General features: G+C 52.2%; 2 protein-coding genes across 2 annotated transcripts; one reads left to right on the forward strand and one right to left on the reverse strand.

Annotated features, from left to right (window-relative positions):
* On the reverse strand, positions 201-8,749 carry GNL1 (G protein nucleolar 1 (putative)). Its single transcript, XM_018038844.1, has 12 exons — positions 7,693-8,749; positions 7,106-7,271; positions 6,611-6,747; positions 6,296-6,447; positions 6,108-6,179; positions 4,953-5,160; positions 4,706-4,801; positions 4,115-4,309; positions 1,570-1,748; positions 1,330-1,492; positions 951-1,091; positions 201-565 (listed from the first exon to the last, which is right to left on the reverse strand). Exons 1-12 carry the CDS (start codon positions 7,763-7,765, stop codon positions 324-326), a joined length of 1,824 nt encoding a protein of 607 aa, XP_017894333.1. The 5' UTR covers positions 7,766-8,749; the 3' UTR covers positions 201-323.
* PRR3 (proline rich 3) lies at positions 8,553-13,927 on the forward strand. Its single transcript, XM_018038845.1, has 4 exons — positions 8,553-9,026; positions 9,736-9,798; positions 12,080-12,370; positions 12,646-13,927. The coding sequence occupies exons 1-4, from the start codon at positions 8,924-8,926 to the stop codon at positions 12,750-12,752; spliced, it is 564 nt and encodes a 187-aa protein (XP_017894334.1). The 5' UTR covers positions 8,553-8,923; the 3' UTR covers positions 12,753-13,927.

Here is a 13,927-nt window from a genome sequence, read left to right on the forward strand (position 1 = left end):
CTCCCCATGCTGATGACACAGTTCCTAAGGTAAAAGTGGGAGAGTGAGCAGAGGGAGCGGTTTGGGGCCTCAGAACCCACTGAATTAACTCCTAAGAGAACTCTTCTTTTGCAAAGAGAATCCACGAAAAGAGAAGGGAGAAGAGCAGCCAGCCTCCCACAGCTGTCAGCCTGAGACAGCTGCTCTCACCTCAGTCCATCTAGGGAAGGGGCTACAAAGCAGACAATCTTTATTCACAACTGGGGCGGCAGACGGGAGAGACCCCCGGGTCAGTCCAAAAGCAAAGATATTGGGGAGGTGGGGAGATGGAGTAGGGCAGGGACTCAGCACTCATCCTCGCCCAGCAGGGCATAAGGGTTTCGGGCGGCCAGGCTGGACCCTGGAGCCGAGGTTGGGGTGTCCTCATCCCCTTCCCCCTCCTCATCCGCATCCCGGTCCTCCTCTCCCTCCTCCTCACAGGAGCTGCTCAGCTCTTCCTCTTCCTCCTCCTCCTCGTCACCCGCTGGCCCCACCCTGCCCTGCAAAACCACCAGCTCCATGGTCTCTGGATGGGACTCCCAGGTGCCTGGGGAACCAAAACAGAAAAAGAATGGGGGAGAGTTTTGAGCAAGAAACTAACACCAGGCAAAGATGGGGAAGAGGCAAAGACTAAGAATAACAACCATTTTTATAGCTCCTGGCATTCATTTGTTCACTCATTCATTCACCCTCTCCTGTGCTGGGCACAGAACAGAAGCTTTGTACACATTAACTCCCATCTTGACCACCTCCTTGCCAGGGGCAACTAAGCACCCTGGTTTTGTAGATCGGAAAGTCATCTCAGACTTGCTTAGCCACACAGAGCTGGCCGATGGGGGCAGAATCCAAATCCTCACACAGTGTGGCCACAAAGCCCACACCCTTCTGCCTCTCCTACAGCAGGGGCTGGGGAGGATCACCAGCTGACTGACCTTTCTGCTCATTGTAGCCCGGGGGATGAAAACACAGGCTGAGGCGGCCGTCCAGTGCCAGCCGCAGGAGGCTGTTGGCTGCTCTGTACACATCGTTTCGGGCGGCCTTTGCTGTCTTGTAACCACGTTTCTCTGCCCAGGCTGGAGGGAGAGAAGGATGGGGATGGAAGACCATCAACTCGGCCCAGTCACCATCATCCCACACCCCTAATACAGTCCTTCCAGTTTCTCCCAGAATATTCCAGACCCAAGATCTTGCTGGCCCTGAGACAGGGTCTGTAGGTGACCAGCCAGCTGCCCCATCAGGATGGCAGGACCTCTGAGGAAGGACAGACAGGAAGCAGGGCCAGGGGAGGAAAGCCAGGCACGTGGAGCCCACCTTCACAGATGTCCCAGGCACACCAGGGGTGCTCTGCAGAGGGGTCCTCAGCCTCTGGGTGGCGCAGATGGAGCAGAGCCTGCACAGGGATGCGGGAGGCCAGGTAGCCCACAGCGGTGTACGGCTCCTGGATCTGGGCGATAGGGTAGATCCCCGCCAGGACCTGAGGGGAAGTAAGAGCACTCAGTACCTGCCTCTATCTCTTGCCTTCTCCCCACTGCTGGCCCTCTGCCCTCGTACCTGCAACTGCCTGGGCAGAAGTGAGGGGAATATGAGGCCGGGACAGTCACAGAGCTTCACGGAGGGAGTGAGAAAGTAGGTCTGAAAGTATCGTGTGTGGCCCGGAGTTCTGGAGACACTCACAACCTTCCGGCCTACCAGCCCGTTGATCAGCGAGGACTTGCCCACATTGGGGAAACCTAAGGAAGACAAGGAAAATTAACACTGACAGATCCTCTGTGACAGGTAGGACACGGTGCTGTAGCTATAGATGAACCGGCAACTAAGGTGCAGAAAGAAAGGACAGATGTGGTATAATGTCAAAAGTTACAAACCAGGCTCTGGCCTCCCAGTGCCAGGATCTCCCAGAGGTTTCCTCCACCCCTCTGTGGTCTTACCCTGGGCCTGTCACTTCACACCTTCCAAATCCCACCTACAAGCACCTCTCTCTCTGCCCAACACCTCATTTTTCCAGCTCACTTATTCTGGATCCTCTATTCCAATGAGCCTCTGACCCTGACCAACATGGGCTCATGCCCTCACCTCCCTTCTTACTCAACTTAGATTCCACGGTCCAGCGCAACAGCCAGTCCCTTTCAAGGAGCTTCAACTCCCTGGCCCTGCCTCTCCCCTTCTTCTTAGTCATATGGCAAAACTCCAGCCTTGTAAATGCAACTCTGCCCGGTCAGCAGCTGACTGAGGCCAGGCAAAAATGCACCCTGGTGCTGACTGTGCTCTCTTTACAACACACTCACGCACAGCCGGTCCTTGCTATCCACAGGTACCAACCTCCAGGGAGGCTCATGTCCCTTATATAAAATGAAACAGTACAGTTAGCCCTCCATAGCCATGGGCTCCTTGATTATACCTCCTCTTGAAAGGGGCTGGGGAGACAACTCTCCTTTGACAACTCCATTTTTCTCTCCCCTTTACAGTAAAACTCTCTAAGACTTGTCTATTTTTTGTCACCACCTCTTCACACCATCTTCTTTGTGACCATAAATTATAACACACACACAAAACATGTAAAACATAAACATGTCTGATGAACCCCCACATCACCCACCCCTGAGCACAGAATGACTCACTTCCTCAGAGGCCCCATCCCTTCCTTCTCGATCATAACCCTCTCCCTGTGCTCATGGGAGCCTGATCCTGAGGGGCACCGAATTCTGCCGCTTCACTTTCCTTTCAGTTCTGTGGCCTGTGAATCCTGAACAGTTGGTGCAGTTCAATTCTACAGCTTTGGAGCCTGACACAAATGGGACTGTACAGAATGGATGCTGATGTGTCTAGCTCCTTTCTCATACAACATTACTATGTCGTTCCCCATCCTCTCGTCCGCCACCCTAATCTGGCTTTCTCTTCTCCACCCACTGAAACCGCTGATCTCCATGTTGCCCAACTTGCTGAGCAAGTCTCTGTTCTTACCGCTCTTGACCTGTCAGCGACAGTCAACACGACTGAGCCCTCTCCTCCTCTCCAAACTTTCTTCATTGCCTGTTGGAACACTCTTGATTTCGTTCTCCTTTGCCCAGCCTCTAAACACTAGCCTAGTCTCTTCTCCATCTGTCTCCTCTCCCACATCTCATCCCATCTCATGGCTTTAATCACCATTTATGTCCACTACTGGCTTCCCAAGTTTAAATCTCATTCAAATTCAAATCTCCAGCTCTCTCCTCTAAGCTCTTGGCCCACTGCCTAGTCAACGTCTCCACCTGGGATATTTAAAAAGACTCTCAAACTTAATCTGATTCCCTTCCCCAATCCCTCCAAATCTGCTCCTCTCCCAGTCTTCCTACTTCAGTGTTCCCGCTGCTCAGTATAAAACTTTGTAAGTCCTTCTTTATTCTTTGCTTTCTTTTATGCAACCCAAGTGCAACTCCTCAGCAATCTTGTGTTTTCTACCTTCAAAATAGATCCTGACCTGTCTCCCCACCTCTGCCTCTGTTCTGAGCAAGTCTCATTTCTCCCCTAGACTGGGACTGCCTCTGACCACACTCTCTGCTTTGTCTTGCCCATCCCTACCATTTACATTCCTTCATCCCCCACTGAGAGCAGAGACAAAGCTCTTAATTAAAAGAAGATTCTCTTTACAACAGACTGAAAGAGTTAAGAAAGAACCTGACACTTGCTAAGCTCTTGCTATGATTTATGATGGACTGATTATTACAACTAAAAAACTTAATATGTAAGTTACATAACTGACCACAGCAAGCATCACATAATTCTTAAAATTATTATTATTACTATTATCACTATTTGTTAGACTTTTTAAAGCTCTCTCTACACTCTTCTCCCACTTCCTCCCATCCATTCTTTTAACTGAGCATCACTGTCCTCATTTTTCAAATCAGAGTCACTGAGACTGAGAGTTGGAAGATCTCTTGCTCGAGATCAATAAGCTAAGAAGGCAAACTTAACTCAGGTGTCCTGTGATCATTCTGCCAATGGGAGACAGCCTCCTCTGGCCTCAGAGACCTTGGAGCCTAGAGGAACCTGACCACCTTCTCTGTTTCCCAAATACTGAAACCCTGTGCCTCCCAGGCAGCTGCTGCTTCCTTACCCACGCAGCCAATGGTCGCCACCCCGTCCTTGTAGCGCTCCCGCGCAGGGCCCGTCGGCTCCATCGCAGAGTCAGTCTGCTGCTCCACCAAGACGGCCGGCCCGTCCTCCTCCTCCTCCTCCTCCCCGGAGCCGCTACCCCAGGTGGCCCCGGCCACATCCCGGGCAATCTTCTCCCGCCAGCTGCTCAGGTCCACTGTGCAGGGAAGGAGAAAGAGGAGGTGGTTCTCCCCAGGGCCGCTGCCCATGATGATGGAGACTACGCTCTGCACAGCCGAGGTAAATGGCGCCCTCTGCATCTCGCAGAGCCAAGCTGCCTAACAGTAACCTCCCCAGCCTTCGCTTGACCCCACCCCGGAATCGGGGGCATTTCTGAGTTTCTAAAAAGCACCAGCAAGACTGAAGGCAGTCAGCCACAGGGGCTCCAGCCTCCCTGCTGCCTCTCTTGTCCTACCAAGTCAGGCAGCTTCCTCTCCTGGCCCTCCCTGTGGCCTCTTGCCTGAGTTGATACTAGAGGGAAGGTATGCAAAATGATTCGGGGCCCTAGGTAGCCCCCACTGGCCCCCATACCTCCCCTGGAAGGGGCACATACCTTTCCCCGCAGTGATGGCTTCACAGGCTCTCAGCAGCTGCTCTGGCCCCAGAGCCCGAGTCCATCCTCTTCCCCGCCTCCGACTCTTCTTCAAGACTGAGATCAAAGGGTGCAAAAGCATGAGCTCACCCCACGGGGCTCAGGTACCCCCTCTCTCCCACCACCCTCAGACCCCAGATCAGGTCCTCCCTTTTGTCCCCTGCACCCCCCTACATCTCCCACACTGCCCTCCTCACTGCCCACTCACCACTGCTAGGGTCCTGTGGGGTGCGGGGATCCCGAGGGAAAGAGGTGAAAAGAACAATGTGGAGCTGGGGATAGTGTTGATGGAAATAATGCTTCCAGGCAACCACGAGAGCTGGCGGGGCCAGATCCACCTTGTTCAGGACAAGCACCAGGGCCAGCCCAAGCTCTCCAGTCACGTAGTCATAAAGTGCTGGTGGGAAATTCACAACCTGGAACAGGATATAAGAGAAGGGAGTGATGCAAGGTCAACCCAGAGTTCTCTGCCTACAGTGCCCTACTCACCAGGCACAGCTTGGAGAGAAGACCCTGGTGGTAGCAGATTCTGGGGCAACAAGGATAGATCAGCCAAACTGAACTAGGGAGACAAAGCAGCAGTGAGCATCACCTGCATGTCTGTCTCTGGGCATCCCCTGTGGGCCCGATTAGGGATGGTAAACAGCTAAAAACAAGGAAGCGGACCTAGCAATCGGGGATAAATGCTAGATCACTCACAGGGATGAGGACTGGGATAGAAATTAGTATCTATTTTTACACACACATCTGTCTGCATGTGTACACAAGCTTATGTGTTGGCATGCACGTGTGAGGTTTGCATTGAGCACATGTAGTTAAGTGAATATGTGAATGCACACGTATGTCTCTGACTATGTAGAGGTGTATGTGTACATGTTAATGATCTCCAACCTAAATATCCACACAGACTTCAGACCTCCCTTTCTCCCCCTGGAGAATAACAGTGAAGCAGCACAGCCAGATCCCAGGAGAGCTGTCCAGCAGCATGTCTAGAGCCTTAACCACTACCCTAGCATCCCAAGTGAGGCTGAGTTCTGTAGTGACTCATATGGCAGGGAAGCCCACTTCACAGACTCCCCTGGAGCTCCACACTGAGACTTCCTATTAGCTCTGGTGTGCTAGGAAACAGGAACAGTTTTCCATCAAAGGATTAAAGAACAGGAGAGGCAGTTGGTCAGAGGAGGAGTGACAGGCTCTGACACTGATGAATAAAGACTGAGTTCCCAACTGCAGACTTCAGCAGGGTAGAGGAGACTGGAAAGGAAGGGATTACATCTATGTCTCCCAACTACTGCCTCTGCCCTTTACCCCACCAGAACCTCCCTCCCTCCTGCCCCTTGCCCACCCTCATCTCAGGACTCACTGGATGTCGGATATCAGTAATCAGCAGAACAATATCAGACATCTCTAACACTCGCCACAGCTGCCTCCATGTCTGAAAAGACAAAATCAGTGAAAGAGAACTTGAGCCCAGAGTCACTCTCCTGCCTGACTCAAACCAATTTGGCCATGGGTGACTATGCCCCACTCCTGTTCCGACTCTAGTCTCACCTCCAGATTGTGCTCAAAGTAGCTGAGTTTCTCAGAGGTGTAAGCCCCATGAATCTTCCCAAGATACTCCTGGAAGCTCCGTTCCTCCTGGCTCATCAGTTGCTCCTTAGACATCTCATAGCTCCAAGGAGGACGTCGGGGAAAGTCCAGGACTGAGTAATCAAGAAAAAGTCCAAATAAGTTTCGGGATAGTTTCAAGACTCAAGGGTGCATTTCCCAGACCCCTTCTTCCTCCCAGTCGGCTCTTACTCTTCCAAACTCCTTTCCCCAGCCCACTGCCTGTCCCAAGCATCCAGGCGCTGAGCTCTCACTCACCAGAGCCGGGCTGGTAGACCTCCCGGATGTCCAGCTCCAGCAGCTCAGCACTGACGGGCTGTAGCACTTGCTCCCGGGCAGCTCTCTTTCTCCTCTCCACTTCCTCCCGGCTGTCTCGCTCAAAATGCAGCCGGTATCTAACAGGGAAGGGACCACAGCATCCATCGCAATCCTTGGCCCACAAACTCTTCTCTCCAGACTTCAAGTCTCGCTTCTCAGCCGGCCCTCCCCCAAATCTCTTTCGTGCAACAACAGGCCTTCCCCTAAGTTTCGTCCAGAAACAGCCAAACTCTCTCCAGGCTCTGCGGAAGGGAAGATTGTAGCCCGCTCCACAAGCTTCCCTTGTGCCCTAGCGGCCCATGGAGAACCGTGGCATCCCAGCCCTCCCCCAATCTCCAGTTTCAAGCCTCCACCAGCAGCAGCCTGCTTTCCCCCAACGCTCTGACTTCCGGGTAGGCGGGGAAACTTGGGCCAGAGCACCCCGCCCACTCTCACCGATTTGGGTCATAGCCTCGCGGGCCCAGCCCTTGGGAAGGTTGCTGGTTGAGCCTGCGGATGTGATGGGTCACAGACTCCCCGTCCGAGGTGTCGGTCTGCTCCTCCCGCCGCTCTCGGCTCCCGCTGCGGCTGTTGGAACTGGATCGCAGCCCATCTTGAAGCCCTGCGAGGAGGAGCCGGTGACGCCAGTGCTGGCCAGTTCTCAGGGGCCAAAAGACCCCCTCCCCGGTCGGCCTGGCTCCTCCCCACACCACCGCACTTCTTTTGAGACCGGGCCCTCCCACCTACTCTGCCCAGGACCCTCCCGGATGTGCGTGGGGGGAGGCACTCCTCCTCCTCCAGGGATCTGCGGGGATGGCGCCCCGTTGGAGCTGGAGGGATTCCCCTCCCCCAACTCTCCATCCTTCCCCACCCCTTCCAGATGTAGGGGGCTGCGGTGAGGGAATCCCCTCCGCGATCGCCCACGCGCGTCGGCACGCGGCGGCCACCCCCTCCCACGCCTCCCAGAGGTGAGGCGGGCACACCCCTCCTTCCAGATGTGCGGGAGTCCGAGCCCCGCCCCCTCCTCTGGCTCCCGCACTGACCTCTCTTCCGCTCCCGCTTGTCCTGCAACTGCTTTTTCTTCTGCTTCACGCTGAAAGGCTTCTTCCTCGGCATGGCCCGGACCAGTCACCTGGCCCGCCCTCCGCCGAGCTCCCGCCGCCTCAACTGACTCCCCCCGGGGCAGCCCCCGCCGCAAGGGCCCTGGACCCTGGAGGGGGCGGGGCTGAAGGTGACGTCAGCGGGCGGGCCCGGCCGCTGCGCCCGGGCGGCCCGGGTGGAAGACAACGGGGAAATACAGTCACTTCCCAGTGAGAGCGAGGCGAGAGGATGATGCAGGGTAGGCTACCCGCACGTGAGAGCCAGTGGCACGGAGAGGGCGCTGCGGCGGCGAGGAAGGAGGCGCGCGTGGGAGGATCGGGCTAACTTCGTCACGGACGCTACCAACTCGCCTTCAGAGGAGGGGGGACGCGTGTCATCACTACCTTGCGCGCCGGGGAGAAGCTACCACTCACCTGGAGGGGGCGGTGGAGCGGAGGGCGGGTCCTACCACCTGGGGAGAAAGGGGCGTGGACGCGCATAAGCTACTTTACCAATCCTCCAGCTGGGCCTTAGAGGAAGGGCGCGACTGCGCATCCCGGGAAGGAAGCAGAGTTACTGAACTACACTGGGGGCCGGGTCAGAGGTCTTGAAAGGCGGGTGGCGGTCTGGAGAGCCCTGGGCAGCGCCCTGCTGGGACCCAAATTCCTTGTAGGAACGATGATAAGGAGCAGGCTTACAGATCATAAATGCAAGCGCCGCCGAGGAGAGAAACCCAGGTGGGACAAGGATTTTGGGAGGGAGGTCATAGGGCACCAAGTTGTGCCTGCAGCTGTTACCATAGAAACCGGGGACCGGATATGGCGATCTCAAGATGCGACAGCCTTCTCTTCTCAGGCCTTCTGGCCCGAGAGTCTGTCGACTCTATGGCAGGCTGTGAGGAGCAGCCGGTTGCGGATTATTTTTCAGCGAGGGGAGGAGCGAGCAACTTTTTCAAAGCGTTTATAGCAACGCAGCAAAGGAAAGGTTTGAGATTGCTGCCCTGCCTGGCAGAGACTGCGGGAGGCGGCTGATGAGAGGAGAACCGCACAAAGATTCTCCGCAGCCTTCCGGAAGTGAAATGGCGGGAGCCTCAGCCTCAGTGTCCACCGCCCCCCCCGGAAGCGGAAACAGAATCCCAGCGTGCCCCTTCCTCACTGCCCTCCAAATCCCGCTGCAGCCATTGCCGCAACCACGATGCCGAAACGAAAGAAGCAGAATCAGCAGCAGCAGCTGCAGCAGCAGCCCCCACTGCCAGAGCGGGATGAGACTGGAGACGAGGAGGATGGGAGCCCCATCGGTGAGGAGCCCCGGAGGGGTGCGCACATGCCTGTCAGCCTGTCGAGGCGAAGGGTTAGAGGCTGAAAATATGCGGGGGAGAGGGGTCTAATGGGAGGAAGGGCGCACGCGCTGGGGCGGGGGCCGGGAGGGAAGCTTATGTAGGATGGAACACTAAATGAATTCTCTTTCTTGAATCCTCAACTTCAAACTGGCCTCTAAACCTTTCTAAAGAAGAGAGAGGAGATAAAGAACTTATGTGCGCAGCCGCAAAACGTCAGAGGGAGAGGGGCCCTAGAGAAGTTGCAGATTGCGATGACTGGGATGACAGTTTGTGACCACACTTGCATGGGGAAGGTGGAAGTAGCTTTCTGTGAACTCCTTGCGGATAGGGTTAAAGGAGAGGTATCTGACTGGCCAGCAGTTAAAGAGAGGGATTGGTTTTATCTCTGGAGTCACTTGGGATCTATTGGATAGCAACAATGTAAGGGAGAGAGGAAGTTTGTAGGTATCGTTTTCTCATTATACGCCGTGACAGGGCTGAGTCTCCACTTTGCAAATCCTGAAAATGCTTTGGAAATAGATGGGCGTCAGAACCCATAACACTGTTGAGAATATACCTGGCTTTACTGGTTAGATTAAGAAATGAGTAATAGAAGGAAAGCATATAAGAACAGGATCATCAGTTTTTTAGTCCATTCTGATGACCATATTTTCATGTCTACTCTTAGGACCACCCAGCCTTCTGGGCCCTCCCCCCATGGCCAATGGAAAGCCTGGTGACCCCAAGTCAGGTGAGAAGAAAGGGGCCCTGATCCTTTGATTAGGTCGTGAAAAGGGAGCAAGGGAGGGACTAAAACCCACAAGGGATGTAAAAAAAAGATCAAGAATTCGGTACTTAAATGAAAAACTCAATGCTGTAAAATGACAGTTCTTCCAAAATTGACCCATAGATCCATTGCATTCCCACTTATAATCCCTACAATGTTTTTGTAGAAATAAGCATTCTGCATTATTATATGGAAATGCAAAGGATCAGGGTGAGAAATTGCAAAGACAATTTTTTAAGGGGAAGGGCTTACTCTGAATATCAAGACTTATCTTAAAGCTGTAGCAGTTATGGCAGTGTGGTATTGGTCCAAAAAGAGACATATAAATTAACAGAAGGCATAAAGAGTCCAGTAACAGGCCCACACACATATGGTTATTTCATTCTTGAAGATGGGATTGAAATAGTGGCCTTTTCAGCAAATCATGGCAGGTTAATTGGATATTCATGGGTAAAGAAGTAATTTCAGAAAACAAATGTATTTCATGGTCTTAAAGTAGATTAGAGTTTTTAAACAGACAAGCAACACACTAAGCATAAAGGAAAAATAAACTGAATTACATTAGGAAATACGAACTTCTAGTAATCAAATCACATCATTAAGTTAATAGGAAGCCATAGAGTAGAAGATACTTGCAACAAATATAACCAATAAAGAGTTTAAATTTTGAATATATAAAAAACTCTCTGACAGTCTGTTAGAAAAGTAGGCAAAAGACTAGAACAGCCACCTAATAAAAACTGAGATCTAAATGGCCAAAAACATGAACAAGAACACAGCATCATTAGTCATCAAATAAGGGCAAGATAAAAGCATATAACTTGGAAGCCAAACCCTTTGTGTACTGTTGATGGGATTGTAAAGTGGTGAAACCACAATGGAAAACAGTATGGAGATTCTTCAAAAAATTAAAATAGAACTACTATGTGATCCAGCAGTTCCACTTCTGGGTGTTTACCGAGAAGAGTGGAAAGCAGGATCTTGAAGAGGGAGTCACACCCCATGTTCATAGCAGCACTATGCACAGTAGACAAGATATGGAAGCTGCCAGATGCCCATCGATGGATGATGGGTAAACAGAGTGTGGTATAATCATGTAATGGAATGTGATTCTGCCCCTCAAAAGAAGAAAGTCCTGTAGCAGGCCACAGCGCCAATGAACCTTGACGCTAAGTCAGTCACACAAAAAAATGCTGTATGGTCCGCTGATCTGAAGTATATAAAGTAACTAAATTCATACTAACAGAAAGTAGAATGGTACTTGCCAGAAGCTGGGGGGAGGAGAGGGAAAGAGTTGTTTAGAAGCTAAGTTTCAGTTTTGCAAGATGAAAAGTTCTGGAGATCTGTTTTCCAATAACAAGAATTTACTTAACACTACAGAGATACACACTTAAAGTACTAAAGTGGAAAGTTTTATGTTAGTTACAATCACAATTTCAAAACAAAACACCGCTTTTCACACCCACCAGAATGGCAAAGATGAAAAAGATTGTTACCAAGTGTTGTCAAGGAATAACAGCTTGTTTGTGGTGGTAGTGGGAGTGTGAATAGGAACAACCCAAGTTTCGAATTTCTTAAACGTAAGCATACATATATTCAAGGATCCAATAATACCTCTACCACGTATATACTCAACAAAAATGCATCCACGTGTGTACCGAAGACTTATATAAAAATGTTCACAGCAGCATTTTTTTTGTTATATCCCCACACTATAACAAAAATGTGGAATCTAGTAGCATGTCCACCATCAGTAGAATGGCTAAATCAGTTGTGCGTACATGTAGTGGAATACCACACTGCAGAGAAAATGAAGGAACTCCTGCTACGAGCAACCTGGATGAAGCTCATAAACACTATGTTGAATCAAAGGATCCAGACAGAAAAGAATGCAGACTGTATGATTTCCTGTACCGCAGAGTTCAAAAACTAACCTATGGTGATAGAAGTCAAGACAGCTGTTAGTTTGGGGAAGGAGGGTGGGGTAGTAGGGGAGGAGGGACACAAGAAGGTGGGGCTTCTGAAGGGCTAATAAGGCTCTGTCCCTTCTCTAGCCTGTCTTAGTGGGAACACAGGTGTGTTTACCTTGGTAATAATTGAGTTATGGACTTAAAATTGTGTATTTCTGGTGTATATATTGTACTTCAATAAAACGTTTTTAAAACAAAATCAGGGTTGCATTATCTGTATTAAGCTGGCCATTGATGATCTTCCCGTGTCTCTCTCTGTCTGTCTGTCTCTTCAGCTTTTCACAGAGGTCCTCCGGGATCAAGGGGACCAATGATCCCACCACTGCTGAGTCTCCCACCTCCTCCCCGGGGCAGAGGCCCAATTCGGGGAGGCCTAGGCCCCAGGTCTGGCCCATATGGTCGTGGTTGGTGGGGGGTCAATGCCGAGCCTCCTTTTCCTGGACCAGGCCACGGGGGTCCCTCCAGGGGAGGCTTTCACAAAGAACAGAGAAATCCTCGAAGGCTCAAAAGCTGGTCTCTTATCAAGAATACCTGCCCACCCAAGGATGGACCCCAGGTTATGGAAGGTGAGGTCCATTTTTTTATGCCTGCACACATTTGATACCCATCACTCCCAAAGCGACCTCATGCCTGGAATACCCATGGCTCTTGTGCTTTGGGTTGTCCTGTGTCCTTTTGGAGTAGGAGTAGCCCTGAATGTTTTTTCTCCCGCGAGAAAGTCTGTCATTCCATAATACCTGGAAATGGTAGCAAGTAGGAAATCTGACCTTCTCTATCTCTGCTTTTTGTTAGATTTGTTTGTTCTTACATTTTAAACTGCCCGATTTTTGCTTGTTCACAGACAAATCTGACCGCCCCGTCTGCCGACACTTCGCCAAAAAGGGCCACTGTCGATACGAGGACCTCTGTGCCTTCTACCACCCGGGCGTCAACGGGCCCCCGCTGTGAGGCCACCTCCCCACCCAGACTGGAAGGGGCCCCCGGCCTGGCGGCCACGTTCTCCTCTGCAGCCCTGTGCTGGCCACCGTGAGGCTGTTCCTCGCGCCACCCCCAGTCAGTGACGCCCATCCCTCTCACCGCCCCCTCCCACTGGGGGCCCAGAGTTGTGTTCCATGACTGGTGTGCGGTGTGCACTCTTCTGATCCAGCCTCCAGAGATGTCTCCAGGACCGTCCCTGCTCCATTCAGCTGCCTCCTGGGTCCTCCTCCCCCTTGCCGGCTGACTGCGGAACAGGAAACCTCTTTGGTGCTGTTTCTTGTGCATCTGTCCACCCAGCCCCCGGTATCGCCCTGGATTCCTGAGAGCCCTGGAGCAGTTTCCTACCATTCCCTCCTCGCTGCTTGTTTTTAAGTCCTTTTCGTGTGACACCCCTGCCCCAGCATGGTCAGCGGCCCTGTGACACCCACCCGGTTGGCTGACCTGGGGTCAAGTGTGGATGACTGGTGCAGAGTCACTTCCCGAGAGGCCACACTCCCCGCTCTTGGATCTGGTAGTTCCTGCGTCAGTAGCATGATCCCCACCGCTGTGGTCTGTGCTCACTGTGCTTTGTGAAACTCTGCATCCCCCTGCCCCCCACCCCCAAAGCCTTTCTCAGTGTCCGTGGCATTTTCGTGACTTCCCAACACTAGAGTAAGTTTTTCTGCCAAAATGTGTGGGGCCGTTGGTGCCGCCTAGACTTTCCCCACCCCCCGATGAGGAAGAACTGTGAAACTCCACAAGACTGCCTCCCTGGTCGTCTCATCCTCCCCATGTCGGTTTCTCGGGATTGACACAGGCCCGAGAGATGTCGTCTGAAGGCTCAGATGGGCCTCTCTCTCCAGCCCATCTTAGACTGCGTCATCGTGAGGCCACCAGCCGTTTCATTTGAATTCTGTGAATCTCCACCTGGCCAGTGGGTGGAACTCGGACAGTACTGTCGCCCTCTTCCAACCTTCTTCCCCTGCATCCCTGGCACTGGTTGTTTTCTGTGAAAACGGCAGTGAACAGGTTCAGTTTTGAACTGGCCCTGAGGAAATGGGTCAGGAGTTGTGTGGGCAAGAGGGAGGGATGAGAGCCGTTGGAGAACTGAGAATGAATTTTTTTTTAACATTTTTTTATATTAGTAATAAATGCAGTGGAAACAA

The sequence above is a fragment of the Capra hircus genome, chromosome 23 (genome assembly GCF_001704415.2).
Source record: "Capra hircus breed San Clemente chromosome 23, ASM170441v1, whole genome shotgun sequence".
In the NCBI taxonomy this organism is placed as follows: Eukaryota; Metazoa; Chordata; class Mammalia; order Artiodactyla; family Bovidae; genus Capra; species Capra hircus.